Raw genomic sequence first — 12686 nt, 5'->3', positions numbered from 1 at the left:
GTTTACGTGCTACACACAGTTCTAGTGACACCAACACGATAATAACCTAGCATTGATAAACTGCTCAAGGCCAAGGTTTCCAAATAAACTCTTTGTGAAGTCTGCTAATATTCGGTTCGTCTTGTTGTCCAACCCGTATGCCGCAATTGGGCTACGAAGCTTGGCCAAATAATTTTATACGGAGTAGAGTGACAGGTATGGTAGGATATCATTCGGACTAGTAGTATACTGTCGCCACCAAGAAACCAAATCCTGTTTGAGAAACGGCTAAATGACTGTATGCTGCGAACGGAGCGAGTGACATAGGGCTCGGCCTGCTGACCCTGCCACGTCGTGACATCTTGGGAAGTACCGAACTCATCAAAGCATGACCCAAGAGCACATTCTGGCTGTCAGAGCTGCCTCCTAATCGTGAATTGCCCATACCAAAAGTTCCAGGAACAAATAAAGTGATAGCAGGTGGCAAAAGACGCTGCTTGTTACGTCTAAAAATTAGGATTGTGTCGGTGAATGCCTCCAAAGGTGCAATTGCGAAGCATGAGTTGGGACTAGAATTGATGCTAGCCTCAGTGCAACGGCATGAATAGCCTTGGGCGAAGGCTTCTTAATCGGGTAGACAGATAATAGATCCCACTCTCAACATATCACAGTCCAACCCCTCGTTTGCGCTCAAGATCGAGTCGACGCTGATTCCTCGCCCATTTGCGATGGCCCAGCAGGTATCATCTTTTTTGACTGTGTATGGCGAAGTGCCAGAGACACAGATCGGTCGGGAAGTTTCTTCACCAGATGCAGCGTAATGAAGGTACCAAAAAAGACCCAGGAGACACACGCCGATAATGACGCCAAAGTTAAGAAGTGGCATCAGCTCGGCCCGCCACGACTTGGAAGGCGAACTCTCGTGAGGCATCAAGAAGGGCTCGGTGTCGGCAGCATCATCCGGAAGCCCGTGGCCAACGCGTGTTAGCTGTCCATACTGACAACCGGGGGCACTCTCCCAGTAGCTGCCGTCTGCGTCTTGGAACGTGTAAACCTGAGTGTCAGCATCGTAACCAACCCGGCGCATGCCCTCGGGTAGTCGTTCTTCATCGGTGTCGTAATGCGAAAACCGAGACATGATGGGGGGAAAAGAGAGCAATATCCGAGAGACTATTGATATATTTAATTGATCTAAGGTTTGAGATTAACTTCAGAATGGAGGACGCAGAATCGAGAAAAGTCAAGACGGCAGTTGGGCCATCAGGCATCCAGATGTCGGAAGTGTTAGAACGTGAAACGGAGAGTACGTCAGCGTCCTGGGGACATTATTGAGGCCATTGATGCGGTTGATTCATTGGTCACCATGCGCACTGTGGCCTCGCACCAGGCAAACCTCAGGGGGCCATCGGCAATTTGACGCTAGAGGCAGGCGCAACCCCAATGCATCACCTGCCGAAGGGTACCTACTCCGTACAATGTGTTACTATAGACGCAGGTAGATTTTTCATATTCGACCACCAGTATAAAATATCACGGGATTCCTCGCAAATATCATACACCGACTTTAGTCTACGTCAACCGCCGTGCTCCGTACACACTTTGCTCTTGTTTATTATCTCATACTCTCGGCTGGCATTTGCCCTGCCCCCACTAGTTGGACACGCTAGCAATCTTCATCCCTTCGTGCTGACGTCTGACTTCAATATGGTTGGCCAACTCGATGTCAGCCATATCATCAACCACGGCTGCGCCTTGCAAATATCCTAATCAGGATGCTATGGCTTGCCATTGTGCTACAAACTAGATTCACGCACCACTGACCATTCAACCTGATGCACGCGGTCAACATGCTGCATTGACCAACTCGTCCCTACTAACAACATGCCACGTCTCTACCACACCAAGTCCCGAACAGGATGTGCTCGCTGTCGGGCACGACGTGTCAAGGTAAATATACCCATTCACACAACCGTACTACCAGCATACATATTGACGCTGATCAGTGCGACGAGTCTCGCCCAAAATGTGTACGTATAACCGGCTCCACGCCCAACCTTTCAGCATACTGACCAATTCGGATAGAAAAGCTGTGGCAGGCATGGTGTAGAGTGTATTTATGACCGACCAGCCGGGTCTAACGGATCGTCTTCTTCCAAGGCTCATCATTATGCACAGTTTTGGCCCTCCTCCACCCCCTCCACCGGCCAGAATGCCAGAGGTCCTAATGCTGAGAATTTTGACCTGCTAGCGGAGGAGAGTCGCGATCGGCGTTATCGAGAAATGCGATTGCTGCACTATTTTACTGTAGAAGTAACTACCACGATACCAGGATACTTTTTTCCCCAAATCAAGAAGATTTGGACCGTGGATGTGCCGTCCATGGCCATGGAATACGAGCCTCTGCTCAACGCCATCATGGCCTTGTCCATTTTGCACCTTTCATACATGGATAATACCAGAGGCATCCTGAAACCGGAACAACTTGAGTGGCAAGGAGCACAATATCTTGAAGCGACGCTCCAACAGCATCGCAATGCCATTGGCTCTCTAGAAAGGGAAATAGCTGACCCAGCAAGCTTCACGTCTGTAATCCTTTCACTCCATGCGCTTGCAAGTTTGCGAGAGCGAACATTCGAGCCTTACCATCCGCCCATACAGTGGTTGCAAATGTGCAAGGGAGTGATGAATGTGTTTAAAGTCACCATCCCATTTGTTCGCGATGACCCGACAGCGAAAATTAATGTGGTCACTGAGTCGTCTGCCCCGTTTGTCGAGCCCTCAGTTCTTTTCTGTGAGGCAAATCGGAATCGATTCCCATACTTGCTCATCTCACAACCCGGAGACGATGATGCTGAAGATCAAGAGGCTTACTCAAGTACCGCCTGCTTGATTGGAGCTTTGTTGGCGGCCCAAGAAACACCAGAGCATGCTGCGACTACATGGCGAAAAGTCGTGATATCTCCTATTCTCTTTCCGAGACGGTTTTTAGATCTTTTAAATCTACGGAGACCGCGCGCCTTGGTGATTTTGGCACATTTCTTCGGCGCGGCCGCCAGGTTTAGTGACGTGTGGTGGGTTGGGGACAGCCCCCGACGGGAGGTTCTCGCTATTGAGGAATATCTGGGACCAGATTGGCAGTATCAAATGACATGGCCAATCAAAGCTATTCGGAAATCAGCCTCCCCATGTGGTCTTGTCGCATCGACTCAGTGACACGCCGTCGCGAACGTCGGGAGTGGGAGAATCCAAATGAGGGTCATATCGAGAGACAGCCAGCACAGCCGCAAAGGACATGTGAATGTTGACAACAAATTACGCCTGGGCCACAGTCAAGACATTATGAAAGATGAAATACTTACCAAAAGGCTTTCGATGAAATACAGATCCTGGTTCATGGATGGCCGGGTCTTTGTGTCAGACGCCTATCAAATATCGATCTCGGTCTCGGTATCGGCCTCGGTCTCGTTTAGGGACCGCTTTTTCAAGGCTGACAATAAGACGGCGCACGCTTCAGGGCTCAGAACGGCAACTTCGTATGAGCTTGCAGGCAACATTAAAGATCAACATATCTACATATAAGAAAGTGATTCGTGAGACAGAATCGAGAACCCGTTAGAGCGTGCGCATCTCCACTATCAGATTCATATATAAGTCTGACTCTTAATTTCATCTCATGTTTTCAAATATTAAGCCAGAAATTCATTCAGAGAAGACTTTGCTCGAAATTTCTACTTTCACAATGAAATCTGTTTCAGTCGCCTAAATGGTGATTTTCATTTGCCTATCTATACCAGTGCTGTTCATCTTATACAAACATGGCCGGCCCGGCTTCCTCGGATGGATCTATCTCTTTGCGTTTTGCGTGTTGCTCATTGTCGGAAGTGCGTTGGATTTAGACGGTAGCAAAGGGGCTACAATGATTGCGAACATCGGATTATCCCCGTTAATCCTAGGTGCCTCGAGCATTCTATACGAAGGGTAACATTTTCCATTTTCGCAACAGTTCACAAATTAGGCAAGCCGGCTAAATAATGTGATTATGCAGGCGACACACTATCTATGAACTGACAAAGGCCCCAAACACGGTTGGTTCTACGTTCTCGTATACAAACTTTTTGTCCTATCCGGTCTTGCGATCCTGGCCGTGGTCAACTCTGGCCTGCAAAGCGACGAGGCAAAAGAGTCCGATTTCACACTCGTAAGAGTCGGGATTAGCATAATCACTGTTGCTTGGATCGTTTTGGTATGGTGGGCAGTGTTGACCCTTTGCCAAAAGGGGCCACATATTGATGCCTCTGGTTTTGAAGCTGGTAGACGGGTTCGTACTCTGTCCAAGTTCTCCATGTGTTTTTGTTTGGTGTCTTTGTGCTGATACATGGAATAGTTAACTTGGGCAACCCTATTCGCGCTGATTTTTATCGGCATCCGGGTGCTCTATACTCTTGTCGCACTCGTTACTCTTGATCCAAACCTCAGCCCATCTACCGGATCCTTGACGATACATGTGCTGTTGTCCTTCTTGTCGGAACTCATCAGCACTCTTATTCTCATTGGAGCGGGACTGATGACGAAAAATGTTAGGAGAGGTGTGATGAGCGGAGGATGGCTTCGTCATGTACGGGTGCCATCCAAGTCCAAGGATGCGCATCATATGCACAACCGGGTGACGATGCCGCAAATTAATACCATAATAGACGAGTGAATGGTGATTTTTTAAATTCGTCTAGATTACGGAGAGTATTTAAAAATTTATTCAGCATTAAGCCTAGCACAGGTCTGTAATACATGTTGTATACACAATCTGCTAACAAGCGTCGAGTTACCTCCAAGTGCCAATTCATCCAACATGCCACCCTAATTAAGCCTTTCAAGAAGCCAATCCATGACGACCTGCGCCAGTCTCGAGCCAGCACCTGCATGGCAGTGTATACTTGCACCCTCATCCCGGGTCAAACTAACCAAGGCCTTGTCGCACGTCATCCTGCCAAACAACTCCTGCGGTTGGCCCTTGAGAAAATGATCGTCGGGCGCATCAAGCACCAGCGTCGGCGTGTTGATCTGCTCAACAACATGTTTAAGAGTATACTTTTGCGCCTCGCGAATTATTCCTGCCTCGGAGTTGATTCCGAATGCGTACTTGCCGTTATTCAAGGCCCATTTTATACCCGTGTCGCGCGCTGCCGCCTCACGAATCACAGCATTAGCCTGGTCATCATGCTCATGGCTTACGAGAATGGCGCCCACGTCCAGCGCACTGGGCTTGATCTTGTGCAGCTGGGAGAGGAACGCGCTGCCAAAATCGTACACGCCGTCGTTGAGGACGACGGCTGCGAAGCGGTGCTCGAATGCGCTCGCCCGGGCCGCGAGGTACCCGCCCATGCTGAGGCCGACGAGGACGAGTTTCGAAGAGTCAACAAAGGGCTGGGAGATGGCGTAGTCGACGACGGGGGTGACGACCTTTTCCCAGTCGTGTCTGAAGCAGAGGTTCTGCTTGCGGACGGCAGAGGCTTGCCCGGGCCCGTCAAAGGCGAGGACATTCATGCCGAGTTGGAGAGCGGCGGCTCCGACGCTGTAAACGACCTCTTCCATGGTCGAGTCGTACCCCCCGTTCACGATGACGAGGGGCCTGGGCTGATGGCCGGCATCGGGCCACATCATGACACCGGGAAGCGTTGTTCCCTCGTAGGGGATGGCAATCCTGGTGGTGACATGGGGCATCAGCGCGGCCGCTTTGTAAAACGCATCGCAAGAGGCGTCGGCCACGGCAGCGGCGACTTGGTCGTGGTGCGGGTCCTGGCGACGGTAGAACTCGGCAGTGCGGTAGTAGTTGGAGGCGCGGAGGAAGGCGTCCCTGGCGCCGACTGTGTTTCCCCTGGACAGGCTGATGTTGGCATTGGCCACGGCGCGGTCGGCGGCTGCTTTCCACTCCTGCAGCCAGAGCTCCTCGTCGCCGGCGGGGATGTTGTGGCAGATGGCGATGATCTCGCCAATGTCTGCGGCACCGCAGGTGGCGTAGCCTGCTGCGCGGATGGCTTCGTAGCCGAAGCTTTCGTTGGAGGGGAAGAAGTGGGTTAGGAGGTGAGCCATGGTGGATGGTGGTATGAGGTCTTGATGCTCTGGAGTCTCGAGTATGCAGACGTAGGGTTAGGGTTAGGGTGTAAGTGGACGGGCGGATATGTACATAGAAGAGGTGATGATGAGACGGCAGGTTTTAGGTGTGAGATGTAGCGAGGGAAACGCTTGGATGTGATTGGATTTATAGTTTGATTATTTCGAATAGTTTTCCCTTGGTTTTCCGTATCGACGCATCTATTCGCTGCGATTAGAAGTGTACGTCGGCGTTGAGGTGTGAATATTGTCCGGACTCCGGGATTCCCCACATTAAGCCGGCAAACCCAGGAGGGTTTTCCGAAGTGGTTTCCCGTCTCGGTCGGTAAAATGGTATATTACGCCGTACATGGGTACGTACTATTACGTGCTGCTTGAGATGTGTACTCGGCATGATGCATGCCTCCGAGTTCAACACGGCACAGTCGTACGTAAGACATCTGGCCGTGTTTCACGCAGGAGTAGTATTCGGAATGTTCCGCCTTCATATTTGGTGTCACCTGCTCGAACCCCGAACCTTGCACATCCTTTCCACCATGCAAACAACGCCCATTCATCCCTTCTCACCTTTTTTCATCTCAATTGCCAGCCACCTCGCACCGCGAACATTGCAGTTGCAGTTGCAGTCGCAGTCGCCATGTCCAACTCGAGATCTATCTGGGTAAGCTACCAGTCCACGCCTGGTGTATAAAAATAAAATAAAATAAAATAAAACATTCAGCTGACGCCAAGCAAACAAACCAGCCCGTGCTGCTGACGGCGGCGCTGTCGTCGCTGCTGTATTTCCGTGGCCGGGAGCTCCTCATGGTGTATACCAACGCCCCAGGCCGCCTGCCAGTGATTAACACCTTTTCACACCACGAGATCAAGTTTGCCGACCGGGTGAGAAGCTGCGAGGACGTGCTCGTGCTGGAGAGCCGCGGCGTGGCCCTCTTGGCCTGCGATGCCGGACGGGAGCGCTGGAACACGGTCATGGTACGTCGTCGGGCCTTTACAAAGGCATCCTCATCCTCGCTTTTGCCTCACTTTTGCCTCGCTCCCCCGGCCCAGCCCTAACTCGCATCAACCCCAACCGCAGGGCATCTTTCTCCCCGACCCAGCCAGTGCCAGTCTCTACGTCTACGACTACAAGGACGCCTCTGCGCCCGACGCCAGCGCGCTCAGACGCGTCGAGATGGTCGACTTTGCCGGCGAGGCCGACTTCCACACCCTCGGCATGGCATACGACGAGCAGACGTCGACCCTGTTCGCTGCCAACCACGCCAAGGCCGGTCCCAGGATCGAGCTCTTCAGCCTCGACCTGGACCGCCTCGTGGCCTCGCACGCCGGCACCATCCAGCACCCGCTCATCCACGGGCCCAACTCCATCGCCCTCGCCGGCAGCCGCGAGCTCTACGTCTCCAACGACCACTACTTCCTAGCGAGGCGGTCGACGCTCCTGGCCCGCGCGGAAACCTTTCTCGGCCTCCCTCTCGGCACCGTCGTCCACCTCAAGCTGTCCGCCGACAAGCCCGGCGGCGTGGACGAGGCCCGCGTCGTCGCCCGCGCCGCCTTTGCCAACGGCGTCGAGGTGCTCAACACCACCGCCGTCGCCGTCGCCTCCACCACCCGGAGCGCCGTGTACCTGTACGAGCGTCGCAGGGACGGCTCTCTCGCCTACGCGTCGTCTATCCCGGTGCCCTTCCTGCCCGACAACCTGTCCCTCCACGGGGGCAAGCTCATCATCGCCGGCCACCCTCACTTCCCATCGCTGGTCAAGTTCACCGCGAGCCGCCACGTCTGCAACGACGCCGCCGAGCTGGCGAGGGCCGACGACGCCATGAGGGCCTACTGTGAGCAGGCCACGGCGACGTCCTGGGTGGCCGAGTGGTCCGAGGCCGAGGGGCTCAAGAGTCTGTACGCCGGCACGGAATATCCCACGAGTGCCACGGCGGCCAGGGATTCGAAGCGCGGCGTGGGTATTATTTCGGGCCTGTATGCCAAGGGGATCCTGGTTTGGAGGGATTAAACACTGGTATGACTGTGGCTACTGCTGCGGGCGAGAATCCAGCTGCTAGTACCAGCCTCTGGGCGGGCAAAGTGTTGTTGCCATGTCTCTCCTTATTCTTCCTGGAGGACGTCAAGATGTTTATGGGACAAGCTCATGTATTAAAGAGAACTACGTTGGAGATTTTCTCGGTCGACTTGTAGATTGGCACTTGTAGCAGCGCCTCGTGCTCGTCCACGTCATTCCTCATCTGGCGCTCGTCAGTGCCCATCCAAGCGAGTAGCATCTGGTAGGCCTATGCGAGCCCCGTCTTGGATGCCTGGGGGTATCATCGTTTCCTTGGGTGGCGATGTGTGCTGCCTTATCTAGGACCGTCTTTTGCGCAATCATGTCCCAGCCGTCGACTGCACCATCAACAGACTTGCACCAGCCCGAGCAGGATGTGATGTCCCTTCAGTAAGAGTCTCGTTATGGCTAACGGGGTGCCACTGGATGAGTAAACAACAGGCCAACAATATTCTGGGAGCCCAGGCAGAGAGTAACCGTAGAAACATGTATTCTTTGTTTTGAATAAAAGCCCTTTCAATGATTCGGCCTCCTCATCTCGTTGGGTCAACCTGCCAGCCGACCCCGGCGGCCTAGAGACCTCAGCAGCCCAGGGTCTTGATACAGTAGCCAAGCGCCACGGTCAAATTCCTGGTTGGTCCTCCACAGTCTGTATGAATTCAGCAGGAACTTCTGGCCCAGATTCCGTGGCGCCAATCAACAGGTGTTGAGATCGCGGAGTTGTCGGCCGAAACATTGCCTAACTAGGAAATCGGATCGCCGACGATCGGGCGATGTGCTGTTCCACTCTGCGCCGACTTATTGGGATACTTGCCGCGCAACGGTTTCGAAAACCCTCTCACAAAATAATAAGACTACGTTTTCGCCCCCAAAATGTCTTTGATACATCTGCGAGTAACTAGGAGTTTTCTCACAGCCGTTAAGCTGGAAGCCAAATCCGGCTTTGGCCACGGGTCCATTTGCCACGAGGCATGCCGACTACTAATACAGTTATCTCATATTACGATAATTTACGTTGATACTATGTGTCAGCATATATTTTGCCATGAAGACGTATTTTAAGAGATTATATATCTATTATAGTTTTACCATTTAGAAGCATATTAGGCTGGGCAGTAAGGGCGCTAATGATTGCTTGACAGATAACGTCCATTAGGTAGCTACCGCTAGCCGAATGCCTGGGGCATACCATTAATAACTCGTTGATAGAGGAGTGATAGATCAGAAATACGCGCCACACGAAACTGGCCAGGGCGAATCATATGGCACCTAGACTTGACTCTTGAGAACGTCTGAAGCAAGACTATGATAAACGTCCATATCACTCTCTCATTCGCATTAAAGTCATTAAAAACATACGCGCCTGCTTACCTTGGCACACCCTGAGGCAATCGCAATTGTACTAATCCTTCCTATTCGCAGTGTTAAGCTTCTTCGACCACACCCCAACATTGAAGAACCACGCAACCGCCGCTTCGGCCAACCATGACGGGAAAAACGTATCCAATATCCAAGCACCATACGAAAACCCTCCAGCCCAATACCAATCCGGCGTCCGTCCAAACAAGCCGCCAAACCACCCCTCACCCTTGAGCGCCTCTTTGACAATCTTTTTCGCATAAACATGCGTATCCACAGTCCCTCTTGTCTGGCTGAACCGTAATCTCTGCACAAACACATCCTCGACAGGCCTGTACAGCGAGTTTTCTGGCAGCACGCGATCGAAATGATTCATGATGTTGGAGCGAATGGTGCCCGTCATGGCAACCATCACCCGGACATTGAATGGCTTCAGCTCCATCCGCAGGACCCGAGAGTACGAGTTCAACGCGCCCTTTGTGGAAGCGTAGATGCTGGCGAATAGGTAAGGCATGATGGCAGATACAGATGAGATCTGCAGAATGAGTCCGCGCGCTGGGATGAGAAGGCTTGCAAACGACTGGCACATGGCCATGGGGCCGAAAACGTTGGCTTCGTACGACTGACGTACATCATCCATGTCAATGTCCAAGGCGGGAATGGTATGCGTGCGGCCACTATGCCATGTGAGTAGGACTGATGCAGCGTTTGGTGAAAGGCACGGGTGAGAAGACGTACGCGTTGTTGACGAGGATATCGAGCTTGCCACCAGTGATCTTGTCAACTTCAGCTTTGCATGCCGCGATGCTCTCGGCATCGGTAACTTCAAGTTGGACAGCACTCATGCCTAGTTCTCGAAGAGCTTGGAGGGCTTCGGGTTTTCTAGCCGTAGCAATGACGTGGCAGCCTAGACAGAGTAAGTTCTCGCCGCCAGTTGAGGCCTCACAACTGGCTCGCACCTTGTTTGTGGAACTCCAGGGCGAGCGCATGGCCGATGCCTCCTGGTGAACAACTGAAGGGCCGGTATTAGTTTATTCTGGTCCTGTTGACAAGACATGCATTTGCGATATTCCTCGTTTGCTCCAGGACTCGCACATACCCTGTAATGAGGACTGTCTTCTTGCCTTGCGACATAATGTCCGTCACAACACTAAAATCTACGTTGATGGTTTAGTCAACCCTCTTGATGTGATTGCAGTAACATGCGGAATTTCTGGAATGGTTTTGCAAGACGAATAGAAGACAAATGGAGGCACGACGATTGACGGGCGTGGATGAGTAATGAATCATTATTGTTGAACGAGCAACTACCCCATGGTTCCTGCCGAGGTTCACTTGTGTCTGGTTGCTTTGTTACAACTGAGCACAGTCGAGTCAAGTCTGGTCTGGTTGGTCTTGCCGTCTAGAGTCTCCAATCTTTTAGCGTTTGCCAATTCATCCGACCGGCCGAGACAAGCATCATGCACAGACGTCTGGAACACACGACACGCATTAATATTCATCGATTACTCTATGACCAGTATCAAATTGGAAGCAAATGGAAGACAGAGAAATGAACAAAATTACCCAGTGGCCAAACGCTTTCACTGAGGCCGCCCTTCATGGGCCATGAACCATCAAACATCGATCGCTGGCCATGAGATATGCCAAATGCGCCGTGCTAAAATTGCAACCACGAAATTTCCAGCACCGACAATTCCTCAACGCCGAATCTGGAGATGTGTCGAAGGTGCAGATCCTTCCATTTCCACCGGTCCCTCGCCGGGCGCAGGAGTAGACGTGGCGGATGCATCCATCTCAAATGCAGTGCTCGCGACTCCGTGCATCGCTGGGCTGTCTTGAGGGGTGGGCGCCGCGTACGGACCGGCATATTGTGCGGGAGACTTGTCGAGATTGGGCGACGGATAGGCAGGCGACGGGCTCGATCCCCATGAAGCTTTGGTATCGGCTCCGGACAGCCCAAGGAACGGGGATGGCTCTGTGGGAGGGAATGTCGTCGCCGTGTCGCGCTTGTAGTAGTCATTCTGGGCCATCATAGGACTGGTTTCATCTTCCGCCTTCTTCTTCTGCCGGTATCGAAAGTATAGGATCATTCCTCCAATGGCGAGTACACCTGCTACCGATGTGCCGACAGCAATACCAATCAAGGCTCCTTGCGAAAGACCCGATGACTTGCTGTCAACGTCGGCCCCCTTGCTTGCATTTGACTGAGTTGGAGATGGCGTTCCAGTCGTCGGAGTGAGAGTCGAAGTTGCAGTTGAAGCTGAAGTAGCGGTTGAACTCGTGGTTGAAGTCGTAGTCGAGCTGGCAGACGAAGAGGTAGAAGAGGCAGCTCCATTCGCAGCATTCATAAACGCATTCTGGCTAACCGATATTGGCGTTTTAGAGGTTGAACAAGCACCCCTCATTGTGTTGTACACGTCCACCAAATCAACTGCACCGTTCTGACCTAGACACTGGGCCGCGCTGGTGATGAAACCGCCGCCATTTTTGCAAAGACAACTGTTTAGGTCCTGGGCGTCGGTACCAGTGCATTTAGATGAATTGGAGGCGCTGTACAGACAAGGCTGCGCGTTTGAGGCGTAGAATCTGAAGTCGGGGTCAAACGAGAGCGACCCCGGGACAAGGATGGCTATAAAGACGAGAAAAAGAGAAGAAGACAACAGCTGCGTCTGTTTCGGCGCCATGTTGTATGTTTGGTTGCTTCTTCGATTGTTGCCAATATGGGATGATTGGCCCGCGTTTGGCAAAGGAAAGACTTTACCAGAACCACCAGAGAATGCGTTTGCAGATGCAAACAAAGAGGAGACGGAGTCCCCAGAGAACTAGGAAGCGAGGAACAACGACGAACGACGACAACGGCCCTGGGACCAACAAGCCCGAGGTGGTACAGCCAATATAAACCGGGTGGGTGGTACAGAGTACTACAGCTCCGTTTGACAGACACAACGGCGGTGGACGGCATCAGCATCAAATGACTACCGGCTGGAAATTTTCAGGACATTGGGCAACGGGTCGATCCTTGCTTGGCGTAACATGACCAAGTATTTAATAAGGCTGACGGCAAGCTGCTCGACTCGGCTTATGAAGTGATGAGGCTCGACCCGTTCCTTTCTCCTCTTCTTCTCTGCAAGAGTTGCAAGAATGCCCTGTACCAGCCACCCTGTGCTGGGCTTTGTTCCCGACG

The 12686-nt window shown here is 52.4% G+C and overlaps 6 protein-coding genes across 6 annotated transcripts; 2 read left to right on the top strand and 4 right to left on the bottom strand.

Annotated features, from left to right (window-relative positions):
- Positions 1-604: 604 nt before the first annotated feature.
- Positions 605-1117, bottom strand: MAA_01951 (peptidoglycan-binding LysM domain protein; the record flags this gene model as incomplete). The annotated part of the gene is made up of 1 exon (XM_007819949.1): positions 605-1117. One exon carries the CDS (start codon positions 1115-1117, stop codon positions 605-607), a length of 513 nt encoding a protein of 170 aa, XP_007818140.1.
- A 743-nt stretch (positions 1118-1860) lies between these two features.
- Positions 1861-3192, top strand: MAA_01952 (Zn(2)-C6 fungal-type DNA-binding domain protein; the record flags this gene model as incomplete). Its single annotated transcript, XM_007819950.1, has 3 exons — positions 1861-1926; positions 1983-2006; positions 2062-3192. 3 exons carry the CDS (start codon positions 1861-1863, stop codon positions 3190-3192), a joined length of 1221 nt encoding a protein of 406 aa, XP_007818141.1.
- Positions 3193-4833: 1641 nt separating this feature from the next.
- MAA_01953 (dipeptidyl aminopeptidase/acylaminoacyl peptidase) lies at positions 4834-6066 on the bottom strand (the record flags this gene model as incomplete). The annotated part of the gene is made up of 1 exon (XM_007819951.1): positions 4834-6066. The coding sequence occupies one exon, from the start codon at positions 6064-6066 to the stop codon at positions 4834-4836; it is 1233 nt and encodes a 410-aa protein (XP_007818142.1).
- A 658-nt stretch (positions 6067-6724) lies between these two features.
- MAA_01954 (Six-bladed beta-propeller, TolB-like protein) lies at positions 6725-8095 on the top strand (the record flags this gene model as incomplete). The annotated part of the gene is made up of 3 exons (XM_007819952.2): positions 6725-6748; positions 6832-7062; positions 7166-8095. The coding sequence occupies 3 exons, from the start codon at positions 6725-6727 to the stop codon at positions 8093-8095; spliced, it is 1185 nt and encodes a 394-aa protein (XP_007818143.2).
- Positions 8096-9542: 1447 nt separating this feature from the next.
- Positions 9543-10633, bottom strand: MAA_01955 (NAD(P)-binding domain protein; the record flags this gene model as incomplete). Its single annotated transcript, XM_007819953.2, has 4 exons — positions 9543-10176; positions 10238-10406; positions 10459-10511; positions 10599-10633. 4 exons carry the CDS (start codon positions 10631-10633, stop codon positions 9543-9545), a joined length of 891 nt encoding a protein of 296 aa, XP_007818144.2.
- Positions 10634-11199: 566 nt separating this feature from the next.
- Positions 11200-12186, bottom strand: MAA_01956 (uncharacterized protein; the record flags this gene model as incomplete). Its single annotated transcript, XM_007819954.1, has 1 exon — positions 11200-12186. One exon carries the CDS (start codon positions 12184-12186, stop codon positions 11200-11202), a length of 987 nt encoding a protein of 328 aa, XP_007818145.1.
- Positions 12187-12686: the final 500 nt, after the last annotated feature.

The sequence above is a fragment of the Metarhizium robertsii genome (genome assembly GCF_000187425.2).
Source record: "Metarhizium robertsii ARSEF 23 chromosome Unknown MAA_Scf_1, whole genome shotgun sequence".
NCBI classification, from domain to species: Eukaryota; Fungi; Ascomycota; class Sordariomycetes; order Hypocreales; family Clavicipitaceae; genus Metarhizium; species Metarhizium robertsii.
This window is presented reverse-complemented; position numbering and strand designations above follow the sequence as displayed.